Source organism: Arachis duranensis, chromosome 9 (assembly GCF_000817695.3).
Source record: "Arachis duranensis cultivar V14167 chromosome 9, aradu.V14167.gnm2.J7QH, whole genome shotgun sequence".
In the NCBI taxonomy this organism is placed as follows: domain Eukaryota; kingdom Viridiplantae; phylum Streptophyta; class Magnoliopsida; order Fabales; family Fabaceae; genus Arachis; species Arachis duranensis.
In genome coordinates, this window is record NC_029780.3 from 119,219,440 (window position 1) to 119,235,415 (window position 15,976).

At 31.2% G+C, this 15,976-nt stretch overlaps 1 protein-coding gene across 1 annotated transcript; it reads left to right on the forward strand.

Moving 5' to 3' along the window:
- Nucleotides 1-812: 812 nt before the first annotated feature.
- LOC107468016 (protein CHUP1, chloroplastic) lies at nucleotides 813-5,804 on the forward strand. Its single transcript, XM_016087262.3, has 9 exons — nucleotides 813-1,352; nucleotides 1,518-1,609; nucleotides 1,753-2,481; nucleotides 2,728-4,056; nucleotides 4,139-4,270; nucleotides 4,382-4,563; nucleotides 4,806-4,917; nucleotides 5,187-5,330; nucleotides 5,416-5,804. Exons 1-9 carry the CDS (start codon nucleotides 1,268-1,270, stop codon nucleotides 5,500-5,502), a joined length of 2,892 nt encoding a protein of 963 aa, XP_015942748.1. The 5' UTR covers nucleotides 813-1,267; the 3' UTR covers nucleotides 5,503-5,804.
- Nucleotides 5,805-15,976: the final 10,172 nt, after the last annotated feature.

Below are 15,976 nucleotides of genomic sequence, written 5' to 3' on the forward strand. Positions count from 1 at the left end.
ATTTTCTTTTAACAACATAAATTTAAAAAAAAAAATGAGTATTTTTTATAAAAAAAGAATATCTAAAGTACATAATGTGTTACCAAAATATAACTACGTCAGTCATTATTAATATAATAATATAAATGTTAAATATGTTAATATAAAAAAAACAATGATCTTTTTAAAATAAATAATAAAATTATTATATAAAAACTAATTTAAAAAGTACAAAGACTTGAAGGTATGATATTAAATTATTTAAATAAAAAATATTAGTGATTTTAAACAATTAAGATATAAATTCATTATATAATAAAAAATAATACATATAAAATTATTAAATTACATAATATTTTTTACTTTTTTAAACATATATCTCATATATAAAATATAGTTTCTTCAAATTTTGAAGAAGTGAATTCAATCAATTAGAAAACTATTCTTTAAACAAAAAAAATAATCATACAATCAATATCTACAATAAAAATATAGGAAATATATTAAAATTAAGATTTAAACAACTAAATCCAATCATACAGCCATCAAGTAGAATCAAGACGTGGGAAAAGTAAATTACTCTTACCATTATCTTTTTTATTTGAGTTTTTCACATTTTTATTCTAATTGTTCATTATAGAATTATTTTAAGTTGTTTAAAAAGTTCTTACTCCTCCCAACGTTTAATAAGTGAGGAGTAAAGACCAACGGCAAAAAACGGCAACAGCAAAAACAAAACTAAAGATTCTTACCTTTTTCCCTTTTTTTTTCATCTAACATTCAAACAACCAAAATCATTATCATATTTATTTTCATTAACGGGGGAAACCAAACAAGAAAGGAAGGGACAAGAACCATAGTAGATCAACTCCTGTTTTTAAATTTTCTCAAATTGATAATATCTCTGGCCCAAAATTGGCCACTTGTTCCACAAAGACTCGAACTTGAGCAACAAATTCAATTTCTTTCTTTCTTATAGCTACCTTTTTGTCTCTATGTTGAAAGCTCCGTATAAGTAAGCTGAATATAAAGTTTGAAAATTTCCAAGGAATCTTCTTGCAAGGTTCAAGTTTCCAAATCTGGGTCTTGCTCATTTGTCCTCGTCTGCCTGAGTTGCGAATTCTTTGTTCCTCTCAGGGTCTTCAATTTTCTGGGGTTCTAATGGTTTGAGGCTTTTGAGAAGATAGTTATGGAGGTTGGGTGAAATGGGTGGTGGAGGGTGGTTTTGGAAATGGGTTCCCCCTTTTAATGAATGCATTGTTAGTACACTGTTATCACTTGTAGCTTCATGATTGTTAGGTTAGGGTTCCTAGTAGCTGCTTCAATTGCAGCCTTTAAAATTCAGCAGCTGAATTTGAATAACTCCAAATCAGGTATTTTGTGAGTTTTAGTGTTTTACCTGTTTATTTGTTTGAGAATATTTTATAATTATACATACTAATCATTCTACAGAGGATTTTCTACTTGTTTCATATTATGTTCAATCCTATAGTATAACCTTGGTCTTTATGTTAAACTCCATTATCAATATGGCACAGAACATGGCCAAGCAAGGATTAGAGAACATCAAAAAGGGGGTACGGAACATGAACAGACCACTTGTTCTACTAATGGTCTTGACCGGAACAATGTGAGTATATTAGGCTCAAGTTTTAGAACATTGATTTTTTATTTTAATGGTTATGTGGATTTCTTTTGCAAATTTTGCTTTATGGCTATAGTGAAACAGGAACTTTCTCCTGAACTTTGTGGTATGATTTGACATTGTTGCAGAGGAAGGAGGAGGAGGAGCAAGAAGAGGAGGTTAAGTTAATTAGCAATATAATCAATCAGCATAATGATTTTGAAGATGATATTCTACCTGAATTTGAACGCTTTCTATCCGGGGAGGTTGAGTTTGACGAGATTGATGAAGCAAAGAAAGACCGGGTTCATGAAAATGAAAAGGCAAACGATGCTAGTGAATTGGAAAGGATGAGGAATTTAGTCAGGGAATTGGAGGAGAGGGAAGTGAAACTTGAAGGCGAATTGCTTGAGTACTATGGTTTGAAGGAGCAGGAATCAAACATTGTAGATCTACAAAGGCAGTTACAAAATAAGATGGTGGAAATAGATATGCTTAATGTAACCATTGATTCCTTGTTGGAAGAGAGGAAGAAGCTACAAGAAGAGCTCGCAGACCGAGCTTCAGCCAGGGACGAACTTGAGGTGGCTAGAAGCAAGATCAAGGAGTTGAAAAGGCAGATACAGGTTGAGGCTAACCAGACAAAAGGCCAGCTATTGTTGCTTAAACAACAAGTTTCTGGTCTACAAGCGAAAGAAGAAAAGGCTGTTAAGAATGATGCTGAGATTCAAAAGAAATTGAAGGCTGCAAATGATTTGGAGGTTGAAGTTGCGGAGCTTAAGAGAGAAAACATAGAACTTCAACATGAGAAGCGAGAACTAACCGTTAAACTAAATGCTGCTGAATCTAGAATTACAGAAATATCCAATATTACAGAGGTCAGAGTCTATCTCAATAACTGATAATTGAAATTACTAAAGTTGCAGTGTATCACAAGAATGAATATTAAACATTGAACTGCACTAGTCATTATATAATTATATAATAATTGAATGTGTCATGTTATAAGTTTTTACATTTAGCATTTGTCTACAATGCTTTGGAGTATGTTGACAAATGGGGTTAATTCAGCAGAAAATTCTTTTCAAAAGCTACATAAATATGTGTTTTGTCTGTAACTACAGAATGAAATGGTAGCCAAGGCAAAAGAGGAGGTCAGTAGACTGACACATGCGAAGGAAGATCTGCAAAAGCAAGTCGAAGGACTACAGATGAATAGGTTCAGTGAAGTTGAAGAACTTGTATACCTCCGTTGGGTCAATGCATGCTTGAGATATGAACTCAGGAATCACCCTCCGCCTCTAGGAAAATTATCCGCCCGTGATCTAAACCAGAGTCTTAGCCCAAAATCACAAGAGAAGGCTAAGAAGCTACTGTTAGAATATGCCGGATCAGAACGTGGCCAAGTTGACACAGATTTCGATAGCACCTTTTCCCATTCCTCTTCACCTGGAAGTGAAGATCTTGACAATACCTCTATTGAGAGCTCTACTAGCAGCAGACATAGTAATCTTAACAAGAAGCCTAGCTTAATCCGAAAGTTGAAAAAATGGGGTAAAAGCAAAGATGATTCAAGTACTCTTATATCACCTGCCCGATCTTTCTCAGGAGGCTCTCCAGGAAGGAGGAGTGCGAGTGATAGGCCTAGGGGTACATTGGAGTCGTTGATGCTAAGAAATGCTGGTGATGATGTAGCCATCACTACCTTTGGGCAGAAGGATCAGGAGCCTACTGTTATTCATGAGGATGTTTCATCCAGTGACTCCTTAAATTCGGTTTCAGCTTCATTCCAATTGATGTCTAAATCGGTTGAGGGTTCACTGGACGAAAGATATCCTGCATATAAAGATCGCCACAAATTGGCCTTAGCAAGGGAGAAAGAAATCAGGGAAAAGGCTGAAAAAGCAAGAATAAAGAAGTTCAGTGATGACTCAAATATGAACATAACCAAGGCTGGAGGCGAAGGGCTTATATCTTTGCCACCAAAACTTACACAAATAAAGGGGAAGACATATGTCCCTGGTAATCCAAATGATCTCTCTGAGAATGGTAGGGATGTTGACAATCAAAACATTAGCAAGATGAAACTTGGACAGATTGAGAAAAGGCCTCCTAGGGTGCCTCGTCCGCCTCCTAAATCATCCGATGGTGCTCCTGTTAGAGCTAATGCAAATCCATCTAATGAAGTACCCCATGGTCCCCCTGTACCTCCTCCTCCACTGCCACCAGGTGGATTGCCTCTGCCTCCTCCTCCCCCAGGAAGCCTGCCGAAAGGTGCAATGGATGGTGACAAAGTTCACCGGGCTCCCGAGCTAGTAGAATTTTATCAGACATTGATGAAACGGGAGGCAAAGAAGGATACCTCATCTTTAGTTTTGTCAACAACTAATGCATCTGATGCAAGGAGCAACATGATTGGGGAAATTGAGAATAGATCATCATTCCTGTTAGCTGTATGCTAAAGTTTTCACTTATTTTCTCATTTTGGCAACTAGTCTGTACAAATTTTAGATTTTACTTTTTTGTTCGATTCAGGTGAAAGCTGATGTAGAAACACAAGGAGATTTTGTGATGTTCTTGGCAACTGAAGTTCGAGCTGCCTCATTCTCTAAGATTGAAGATCTTGTGGCCTTCGTGAATTGGCTTGATGAGGAGCTTTCCTTCCTGGTAAGCCTCAAAGTGTTTTTGCTCATCCATCAAAGGAAAACATGCTCCAAAAAGCATTAATTTATCGATGATGACTAGTTCACTTAATTCGCCATTTTAATTGTCTGTAAGGTTGATGAAAGAGCAGTTCTCAAGCACTTCGATTGGCCTGAAGGAAAAACAGATGCACTGAGAGAGGCTGCTTTTGAATATCAGGATCTCATGAAATTGGAGAAGCGAGTCTCCACCTTCACTAATGATCCTGAACTTCCATGTGAAGCTGCTTTGAAGAAAATGTATTCATTGCTTGAAAAGTATGCATCTTCTTCTATTACTTTGCATACTTGAATAGAAAATCAATAATCTTTATATTTTCTTGAGAAAATTCAATCTTGCATGTCTCTCACTCACAAAGAAATATAAATGACTTCCAGTTATCTGGTTTGATGCAGTAAATTCAGACTTTGCAAATCACAGTATTGAACATGAAATATGCTTGGTTTGTTTGTTTGTTTATCAACTTATTTCTTCGACCATGTTCTGTTTTTATCTCCAGAGTGGAGCAAAGCGTGTATGCACTCTTGCGGACAAGAGAGATGGCAATTTCACGATACAGGGAATTCGGAATCCCAGTAAATTGGCTATTAGATTCAGGTGTTGTTGGCAGGGTATGCCTCTAAACTGACACAAACAGTTTGTTTTTTCTTATTTCGCGCAAAGAATTCGATCCTAGTAGCCGTGTTCTCTTTCTACCAGTTAGGCTTGCAATTTTTAGAATGCTACTAGTCAATTTAGTGGTAGCACCATGCCCTGTGAGCCTGTCATGAATATGCAACATTTTCGAGATTTCCTTGTCACAGCAGTTAGTGCATTACTTGGTTTGCTGTTGTAAGTTGTAACCTTCATAATGCTTGGTTGGGTAACTCTTCCATTGCAGATCAAGCTTTCCTCTGTGCAACTTGCCAAGAAGTACATGAAATGCATAGCATCTGAACTCGATACGCTATCCGGCCCTGAGAAGGAACCAATAAGAGAGTTTTTGATTCTGCAAGGCGTACGATTCGCTTTCCGTGTACATCAGGTAGCTAAAACATAAAATATGTAATGTGAAGAAATTTGAAATTCATGGAACAAGGAACTGAATAGTTGTGTGGAACTCTCTTCAGTTTGCAGGAGGCTTTGATGCAGAAAGCATGAAGGTTTTTGAAGAACTAAGGAGCCACATTCGTTCCCAAGCAGGCACAGAAAAATAAGCATAGGGTGATCATATTTCTATACAAGAGAAACTATTTTCTTCATTTCTTAACACCAACACTTGCGTTTAGGATTCTCACTTGTTAAAACTGTACATTCATTTTTCTTGAGATTCAAGTTATAATGTCATATAATTAACACATAGTGCTACCTTATTTTTATAAAATTTATTATGTAGTCACCTTCCCCAAAGTCATTACAAATCAAGCATATCATATGTAATACCTCTTAATTTCACTGAAAACCGGTGTATATGTCATTCTTACTCTTCAACTTTTTTGGACAGAAAATTGATATTAAATGCTCTCTCTCTCTCTCTCTCTCTCTCTCTCTCTCATATATATATCAAATAGATAATACTAAACATGTATTAGATGAACGATGAAAAGAAAAAAAGTAATTTGTTGCCACATTAACATATTTTTATATAATTTTTTACAGAGGTGATATTTACAATAATTTCTATTTTTAATAAAAATACTATTATATTAAGGTGAGTCTCAATAAAGTGATGCGTTATTAATACGATTTTTATTTAAAAAAATTACTAAATAGTAAATCCTATTTTTTGTGCTCTGCATTTAAAATTTTATTTTAAAATTTTATTTTAATTTTGTTTTTAGCGTTGGATTTTCAATTTTACTTATGACATTTTAATATGTTTTAATGATGTCTAAATTTAGAGAAGATATGATGTAATAATTCTACATTAATGTGTCACTTACAAGTCACGTCAGCATATAATCAACACCCCAAAATTTTTATTAGGAGATACTTATCAAATTTGGTCCAACTTGATTGGTGGAACCAAAAATCTGGTCATTTAATTATCAATCTATATTGAATCATCATTTAAATTAATCAAACAATTAAGTCGATCAGATATAGTCAAACTTGATAAAAACCTGTCAAAATTGGTTAAAACTGATCTAGTAAAATTCAGTAAAACCCAATTAAACTAAAAAATATTATTTTTTATAAATGATATCTTTTTATTAAATATATTACGTAAAGAAAATTAAATAACATTTACAATTTTTTTAAATTATTAATTATAATATATTTTTTATTTTTATGATTATTATTTTTTTATCTTTTATTTTATGATTAACTGGTTCAATCTGTGATTTATCGGTTGAACCAATCATTTAATGATATAGTAATTTGATACGGTTCTAATAATTATGCATTATAGTATTAATTTTAATTAAGGATATAATTAAAATATATTTAAAATATTAGGAATAAAATTAAAACAAATTAAACATACATAAGGATATTTTTGAACATTTTCAAATATTTAAAGAGAAAAAATATATTTTATTCAAACATAAAATATAAATATTATAATAAATTCTTAAATAACTTCAAACACTTATTTTTGGATTTGGATTCTCTAAAATTTGAATTTCACTTTATAGAATAAAGTATGATTTTCTACCCTCGAATAGTTTCTCTTTCATATTTATTCTTGGTCCCACCTATAAAATTAATGGTGAGAGATCACACTTTGCTCTCTAAAGTGAAATTCAAACTTTAAATGATCCAAATTCTTTATTTTTAATGATTCAGAAGAGACAGACACATATATAGATTTCCTTTCTATCTTATTCATATATTGTGCCTTTGTTTCAATGTCAATTGTCAAACAGGGTGGACGTTAGTAAACTCTGTAATTTATTTAGACAAAATTTTATAATTATTATTGGCTTGATTTCGTAATATAGAAGATAGTGTGCACTTGAGTTGAGGCATATGAATTCATAGTGACACTTTTAACTTTATAATAAGTAACTTTAGGTGACATTTCATTTGCATATATACACTTGAGAGTCTCTTTCTGTGTAAATATTTATGTTGGGAATTGCAATTGCAAAATGAAGCACATTGCCTCCATCAAATGTTGACAATGCCAGTGGATCCATCGCAAGTGTTGTTATATCTAAATTTAAGAATAAGAAATAATGCAACGTAACGTTGACAAATTTAAGAAATACATATTGCTGATTAAATCAACATATTTATATGTTATTTATTCTTATATGCTAAATTGAGGTTAGTCGGCAATCCCTTTTTATAAAAAGTACTTTATGAGATAAGACAGCACTTAATATTCTTTTTCTTAAAGCCTCCCTCTAGAACTAGTAGTTGGTTAGTTGGAGACATAAGTCATGTGATGTCGAACATAAATAATTATGAATTAAAATTTTCATATGTATAGATATAGATATTGCTTCATCCATAAAAACATTCAATTGTTTTAATTAGATACTCTAACAGAGTGTAAAAATTGATCTGTAAATATATAGTCCTTTAATTTGTAATTTTGTATTTTTTTTAGATAAATTATTATTTTAGCCCCAATGTATAAATCAAGTTCTAATTTTATCTCTAGTATTTAGCGCGTACTATTTTTATATCTAAATGTTTTTTTCATCGATCCTATTATATATGCAAAATTATGGCTGTGACGTTTTGAGAGGGAGATCAGGATTGGGTTTTTGTATCATTGAGATGAATCCATCATAATCATTAAATTTCATATAATGATGAAACTTCAAATGTAAAGTTTATGCAACTTTATATAATAAAATAAAATAATCGAACTTGAGTATTTCTTGAGATCGGAATGTCTCTTCCACTTTACTAATGCATCCCACTGTATATTTTGTCACTGTGAAATTAATTAAATATATATAATTTGTCACTACTGTGAAAGTAATTAAATAAGATGCTTATCATATTTCAAGGTTTTCTTGGTTGTGAGGAAGCATAAAGAACAATTTGGTTCTTTCTAAATAAATATTCAATTTCTTTTTCTGATCATTTATGAGATATCGAGAAGTGCATGCATGTAATTCCAAGTTCTTATGAATGTTGCGAGTGGGTGGCAAAATCAGCACATGAACCTGGTAACCATATAAGACGCAATCTCCAAAATCTTGTGAAAATGATGATTTTAATCCTCCTCAATCAATAACCAATTTTTGAGTTTGGAATATATTTTAGTAATTTATTATGTTGTGATTCTAATTAAACAGAATAAACTAAAAAAATTTTCTTCGAAGATTTATGTGCGGACAAAATATTCTTAAAAGATCAAATCAATAAAAATGTTTCTAAAAACTTTTTAAAATTGATAAAAGTAACAAAGTTTTTTATAAATAAAAAGTAATCTTGTATTTGAAAAATAATTTCTATATTTGATTAGAGTTTGTTTTTAAATATTTAAATAATTATTTAAAAAATACATTAAAAATTAGATTAAAATTTGATATCTAGACTTTCTTTTATTTTTTTAAAAAAGTCTGGCCATTACAAAAAAAAATATAATTTAACATAAAATTACCAAATTTTAATAATGAAAATATCTAATTCTTATAATCATACTTGTAAAAAATTATATCAAAATATGACATTTAAATTTTCTTAAAAAAATTAAATATATATCTAATAATTAAACAATTTTCTCATATAATTTTACATGTGGTTTACTCTTTTATATATAAACAACTTAAGTCCATACAAATGGCACCCAAGGCGCCATGAGAACTATAGTTTGGAATTGTCAGAGTTTGGAGAGACCCCTGACAATTCACACCTAAAAGGGATCTATAAATCTCACTCTCTCGAGATTGTGTTCATAAGTGAAACAAAAAACCAATCTCGACAGGTGAAAGCAAAACTTCGAGTATGCGGTTACGAAAACTGGCATATTATTAACCCAGCAGGAGTAGTAGGAGGACTTGTGCTAACTTGGAAGGACAGCATCAATGTTCAAATTATTAACGGTGGAGAATTCTTTGTGGTAGCCGAAATTAAGGAATTCGGAAGCAGTGAGGTATGGGCGTTCATTAGTGTCCGTTTGAGTTGTTCGAAACAAATTCGATCCTTACAGTTTGAGGACATTACAACAATGAGTCAACACCTAGAAGGAAAGGTGGTAATAGCAGACGATTTTAATGCTATAACAAGCCAAGTAGAAAAGGAGGGTGGAGGCAAAAAATCAACAACCACCATTGTAACATTTACTAATTTTATTGACAACAACAAATTAGTGAATATTGGAATGGTGGGGAGGCCTTTCACATGAACAAATCGAAGACAAGAAGAGAATTTGGTGAAGGAGAGGCTTGACCGCTATTTAGTTGGGATGGGATGGAAGCTGAAGTTTCCGAATGCAGTGGTGCACAGACTCACAGAGTCAGGCTCAGATCATGCTCCTATCTTGATGGAAACCGAACACTGGTATAGTAAAAGACGTTTTAAATACCAGGAACGTTGGTGTGGAGAAGAGGATGTCAAGAAAATTGTCAGTGAAGTGTGGAGAATGGAAATAGTAGGCTTAGCTATGTTCTTCTTGGCCCAAAAGTTAATAAATTGTAAACATAGATTAGTTCAATAGCAGAAAACTCATAAAGCAAACTCCCAAAAAGAAATTGAGGACCTTCAAGCTAAACTAAAGGAGTTGCGGGTGGCTGGAATCAGTGGGAGAGAGGAGGTTACTAGTTTAGAGGAGAAGCTAGAGTTGGCATATTTGAAAGAAGAGAGCTATTGGCGAGAAAAATCTAGAGTCAAGTGGATAAAAGAAGGAGATCAAAACACCAGATTCTTTCATTAGAAATTTCAATCAAGGGTGCGAAGGAACAGAATTTGGAGATTAGTTGGGAGGGACAATGAGATTGCATCGAAATCGGAAGATATTGTAAATGTAGCTGAAGACTACTTTTGCGATATTTTTACTTTTTCTTGTTCGGCTTATCTGAATCCATACTCAGAGGATTTGGAGCCTAAGGTTACATCTTCCATGAACCGCAGGCTCCAAAAGCCGGTAACTAAGGACGAGGTTAAAAGAGCTACATTTAGTATTCATGCTCAGAGTGCTCTTGGTGATGACGGATTTACAGCTAAGTTTTTTCACTTTTTCTGGGATATAGTTGGAGGTGACATTTTTAAGACAGTGAGAAGTTTCTTTCACCGTGACAGAATTCTAAAAAGTTTCAACCATACTCAAATTTGTTTGATTTCAAAGGTGCCAGATGCCAGTGACATGACTCAAGTACGACCGATCAGTTTGTCCTCAGTTATGTATAAAATTATTTCTAAAGTTATAGTGCACTGATTACAAGGTATTATGAATAAAATCATAAGCTCAAATCAGAGTGTGTTTTTCAAAAGTAGACTCATTTCAGATAATATTCTAATTGCCTACGAATGTATGCACTATTTGAAAAATAAGAGAAATAGGGCAGAGCATGAGATGGCTATTAAACTAGACATGAGCAAGGCTTATGATAGGGTTGAATGACATTTCTTATGGTATATTATGGATAAGCTGGGCTTTGATGCTAAATGGATTAACTGGACTAAGGAATTGGTAACGACTATTTCTTACTCTGTTATTGTGGAAGGTCAACATTTTGACTATTTTAGGCCAAATAGGAGCATCTGACAGGGTGACCCCTTATCTCCATATCTCTTTCTTTTTTGTGCAGAAGGATTTTCCTTCTTCCTATATAAGGCAGAGCAAAACAGATTAATTCAAGGAGTTCAAGTTAATCAGAGATGCCAAACAGTTAATCACCTTTTGTTTGTTGATGATTCAATTCTTTTTTGCAAGAGCTCACCTAACACAAGCCAAAATATTCTAGAATTGCTAGAGATCTACGAGGGTTTCAGTGGGCAAAAAGTCAATTTGAATAAGTCGGCCATCTTTTTCAGTCACAACACCCTTCAGAACACAAGACTAGCAATTGCACAGATACTAAATATTAAACATATCTGAGCACAAGACAAATACTTGGGGGCTGCCCTCTATAGTTTAAAAATCAAAGAAAGCAACCTTTGGAGCTATCAAGGATAAAGTTCAGAAGAGGATCATGGGTTGGAAAAGAAGTTTATTGTCCTCGGGTGGCAAACACACGCTATTGAGAGCGGGAGGGGGGAGGGGGGAAGCGATTCCTATTTATACACTCTCTTGTTTCAAGCTCCCGGACATGCTGTTAACTGAGATTCATAGCATGCTCTCGCAATTTTGGTGGGATCAAAAAGGCGCAGAACGAAGAATGGTTTGGATTAAATGGGACACAATGACAAGACGAAGAAAGATGGAGGGTTGGGGATCAATGACCTAAGGGCGCAAAATTTGGCCTTATTGGGCAAGCAATGTTGGCGTCTTATGAAATACCCTAATTCTACTCTATCAAGAATTCTCAAAGCTAAATATTTCAGATATACAGATTTCTTACATGCAGAGATAAGAAGCATACCATCATGGGGCTGGAGAAGTGTTCTTGAAGGGGGCAAGGTGATCGAAAAAGGCTTGTTATGGAAAATAGGCTCTGGTGCTAATGTCTGCATCTTTGATGACCCTGGCTCCCACCACCATTGCCCTTTAATGTCCCTCAAGATGCAATCACAATCCCACCAAATCTGCAAGTGTACTACGTTAGTGCGCTACTAAATCCTGATAGAAGTTGGAACAGAAATCTGATTGAGTCAATTTTTCCAATTGATATATGGAATAAAATTTTTTCAATCAAACCAACAGAGGAGGAGGATGAAGTTAATTGGTACTGGACAAAATCTGGTATATATGAAGTTAGGTCAGCATACAAAATTGCTTATGGATTCTTTCATTCTCCTACTTCATTGAGGCCCCAGAACATACAGAATAATAGAGTATGGAATAGCATTTGGGAATTGAAATTACCTCATAAAATTAAGGTTTTTCTATGGAAGAGTCTTCATGAAAAGCTTCTGATGTTGCAATAAGTTTACAGTCGATTTGCATCCACCCCTGCCACTTGTCCAAGATGCATGTTGAAGGGCGAATCAATTTCTTATGTTTTGTTCCAATGTCCCTATCTTCAATAATCTGGAGGCTAAACTTAATAACCCCTGACCTATGGATGAGAGAAGAAGAGACATTTTTCAATTGGTGGCAACGAGCCTTATCCTGGGTAGCGGCTCAATTCGACGGTAGACAAAAGACCCTCTTCATAGCGGCACTGTGCTGGAGCACTTGGAAAGCGAGGAATCGATGTTTTTGAGAAGGTAATAAGCCTGGCACCAGAGATAGTGAAAGAAGCCGTGCGTGAACTCATTAGTCATACCTGATGGATGCTGCTAACTTTCTTTATTCTTACTTTACTCTTTCTTAAACTATTAGTCTTCCAGCCACAGTTGGTGATAAATGGGAATACTCAATTCTTTTGTACTTTTTTATGAAAACACCTTTATTTTATATTAATAAAATAACATTTATCTTTAGAAAAAAAACTTAAGTCCAAATACATTAATTACCAATAAATTAATATGAAAGTGCAAAATAGATTTATTAGTCTATAAAATTGTTTCGGGGATTACCTGAAATCGGATGATTGGACTTCGAATGGAAGGCCCAAATGTTAGATGATGATGGTCTCCGACTTGTTCACGTCTGGGAGTCGCCGTCCGAGTTGTACGTACATGTTTGGATAGGTGGGGGTGGTACTTGAAAGATACTACGATACTTAAGTTAGCAAAGGGTTAAGTAGATTTAGAGTATTAGAACTTAAGTATACCTGAGGGATGTCAGTGTATTTATAGGTGATGAGCCAATAACCACAATTGGATAAGTGGTGGATAACCGTCTCTTTATCTTAGGGTTGTTAGGATCTCTCTTCTAGAAGTGAGTGAGAGATATAAAGAGACAGTTACTTACTTGGATAAGTGTTAATTGCCTTCTTGTGTTGATTCTGACCTCTTAAAGGAGGTCGGACAAATGGCAGGAGCCAATCTTTTTAGATTGAGCCTTTTGACTTGATTTGGGTTTGACTTATATTTTGGGACAGGGTATGAATAAAAATCTTCTAACATATGATTGTTTTCTTTCTTCATACTTAAAAAATACTTTTAATTAAAGGTTTATTTTTAAATGCTCTTTATTAATAAAGAATATTACATTTTTTATTAATTACATAAATTTTAACTTTTTATTTATTATATTTTTTCAATAATTTAGGTTTAAAATTTAAAATTTAATATTTAAGATTATAATTTAAATATTTTATTTTTTATTTATCTTTTTTAACCTTTAATATATAGCAAGTTAATTTTCGAAAAATACTACAACTTTTACTTTCTTGAAAATAATTTAGCATTCTTAAAGTGTGGGTATGTCTAAAATGAGTACAACAACTTTGTGCCTATTATATGTGCTACATCTATATAAATCATCAGATTTATTAAATAAAATTCAAAAGCTAATATAAAAGAAGAACATTGATAGATTTTAATAAATACAGAATATTCTAGTATATAAATAAATATATTTTAATATACAATATTTTAAATGATAACATAATCTTTTATTTTTAAATAAATAAATATTAAATACATAAATATAAAAATATGAGTATTTTTTATTTATTAAGATTAATTATTATGTAATAAAAAATTTATAATATTAAAAAATTATATTAAAATAATATTTTAAACCGCAACATAAAAATATAAAATAATTAAATTTTATTATTATTCGACAAATAGTTAGATTATTATATTCAAAACTTACTAACTAACTATATTTTTGTTAAAAATATTATTATATAATTTAACTTTTTATCAAAATATTTGTGAAATTTAAAATAGTCACAATTTTTTTAAAAATTAGTCGTTTATCCTTTTGCACTTCTTTTTCTTTTTTCTAACACTCGAACTTTAATTAATCATTAATTAATATTGGCTGTCACACCGACCTTTCTTTGGCAATCTTAAGTTCTAAATTTTAAATTTTAAACTCTAAATTCGAACTTTAAATTTAAAATTTTAACCCTAAATTTTTTATTCTAAATTTTAAATTTTAAATCTTAAATTCTATACCTTAAATTAATTTTATCTTATTTTATTTTTAAATTTTTTACTTAAATTTTGGATATTTTTATTATTTTTTATTTTAAATATTTTTAGTGTTTAATTATTGTTAGTTAATTTATTAATCAAAACCATGTTGGATCCCAAAATCTTTTCTAATACAAATATTAGTTTCTATAGTTATATTAGCCGTCACACCATAGCATTTATTCATGCATAAAAGTTATTTTTTCTAATGGTAATAACTAATATGAAAAAAGTCAACAAATAAGACAAATTTATAAAAATGAATTTGCTATGTGAAATCCACGTTATACATATCAAATAAAGTTGAAAAATTAAACTTCACAAATATTTTGAGAAAAAATTATATTATATAATAATATTTTTAACAAAAATAGTTAGTTAACAAGTTTTGAAGATAATAATCTAATTATTTATCAAATAATATAAAATAAAATTTAATTATTTTATACTTTCATATTAGAGTTTAAAATATCATTTTAATATAATTTTTTGATATTATAAAAAATTTTATTGCAATTATACTCGTTTTAGACATATTTTTAAAGTGCCATCATTTCAGGATGCATTTATTCATGGCATCAAGGATTGTAAGAAACAAACAGAGACAAATGAAATACATATTAATGAGAAAGAAGCAATTGTGGGTTGTGATGACTTGTAAAGGACGATAGCCTTAGTAATAATTGTTGCCAAAAAAGAACGAAAAGAAACGGTGAAATTATAATGTTCTAAATGATGAATTAATGGATTTAGGGGAAAGATAGAAAGAAATTATTGAGACAAAAAAGCAAAGAAATAGATTTGTGAAAACAAGAATATAATTGAAACAGATATAGGTTTAGTTTGGTAAAATTTTATAAAGAAGTATTTATTGAATAAAATATACAAATACTTTATTTTATATTTGATAAAAAATGTTTATGTACTTATGTTGATAGCTTTAAAAAATTAGAGATACTTTTAAAAGTATTTAAGAAAAAAATTTTTAAAATTAACTTGTACTTATTAAAATTAAAAAGTCTAATATAATTTCATATATTAATTAATATCTAAATTTAATTTTTACATTAATATCTATTATAGTATTTTAAAATTTTAAAAATTAATCGCACTTGTTAATATTTGTTAATGCTTTAGCTTATTAAAGACTATTTTTAACTTAATTTACTAAACACAGATATTATAATTTTAAAAAAACTAACTTAAGCTAATTTTTATAAATTATTTTTAAAAATAAAAAATTTACCAAACTAAACTAAACTGTAGTATAATCGTTTGGTGCTTCAACCTTCAATTACAAACTTGGTACCTACCTTATTATTTTCATTTCAAAACTTTTATGATCAAAACGTTATTATTATAAAACCAAACATGCCATTACTGTTTTCTTCACTTAGTAATAATCTATTTATCTATTTATAATCTATAAAAGTTAATACTAATTTATTATACAATGAATTTTAGTTATTTTATTGTTGCTAATGATGCCACATAAACATTTTTAAACACATGACAACACATAAGAATCAGTCGATCATATTTAAAAAAAAATAAAAAATTTAAAAAAATATTTTATCTATTATTATTCAA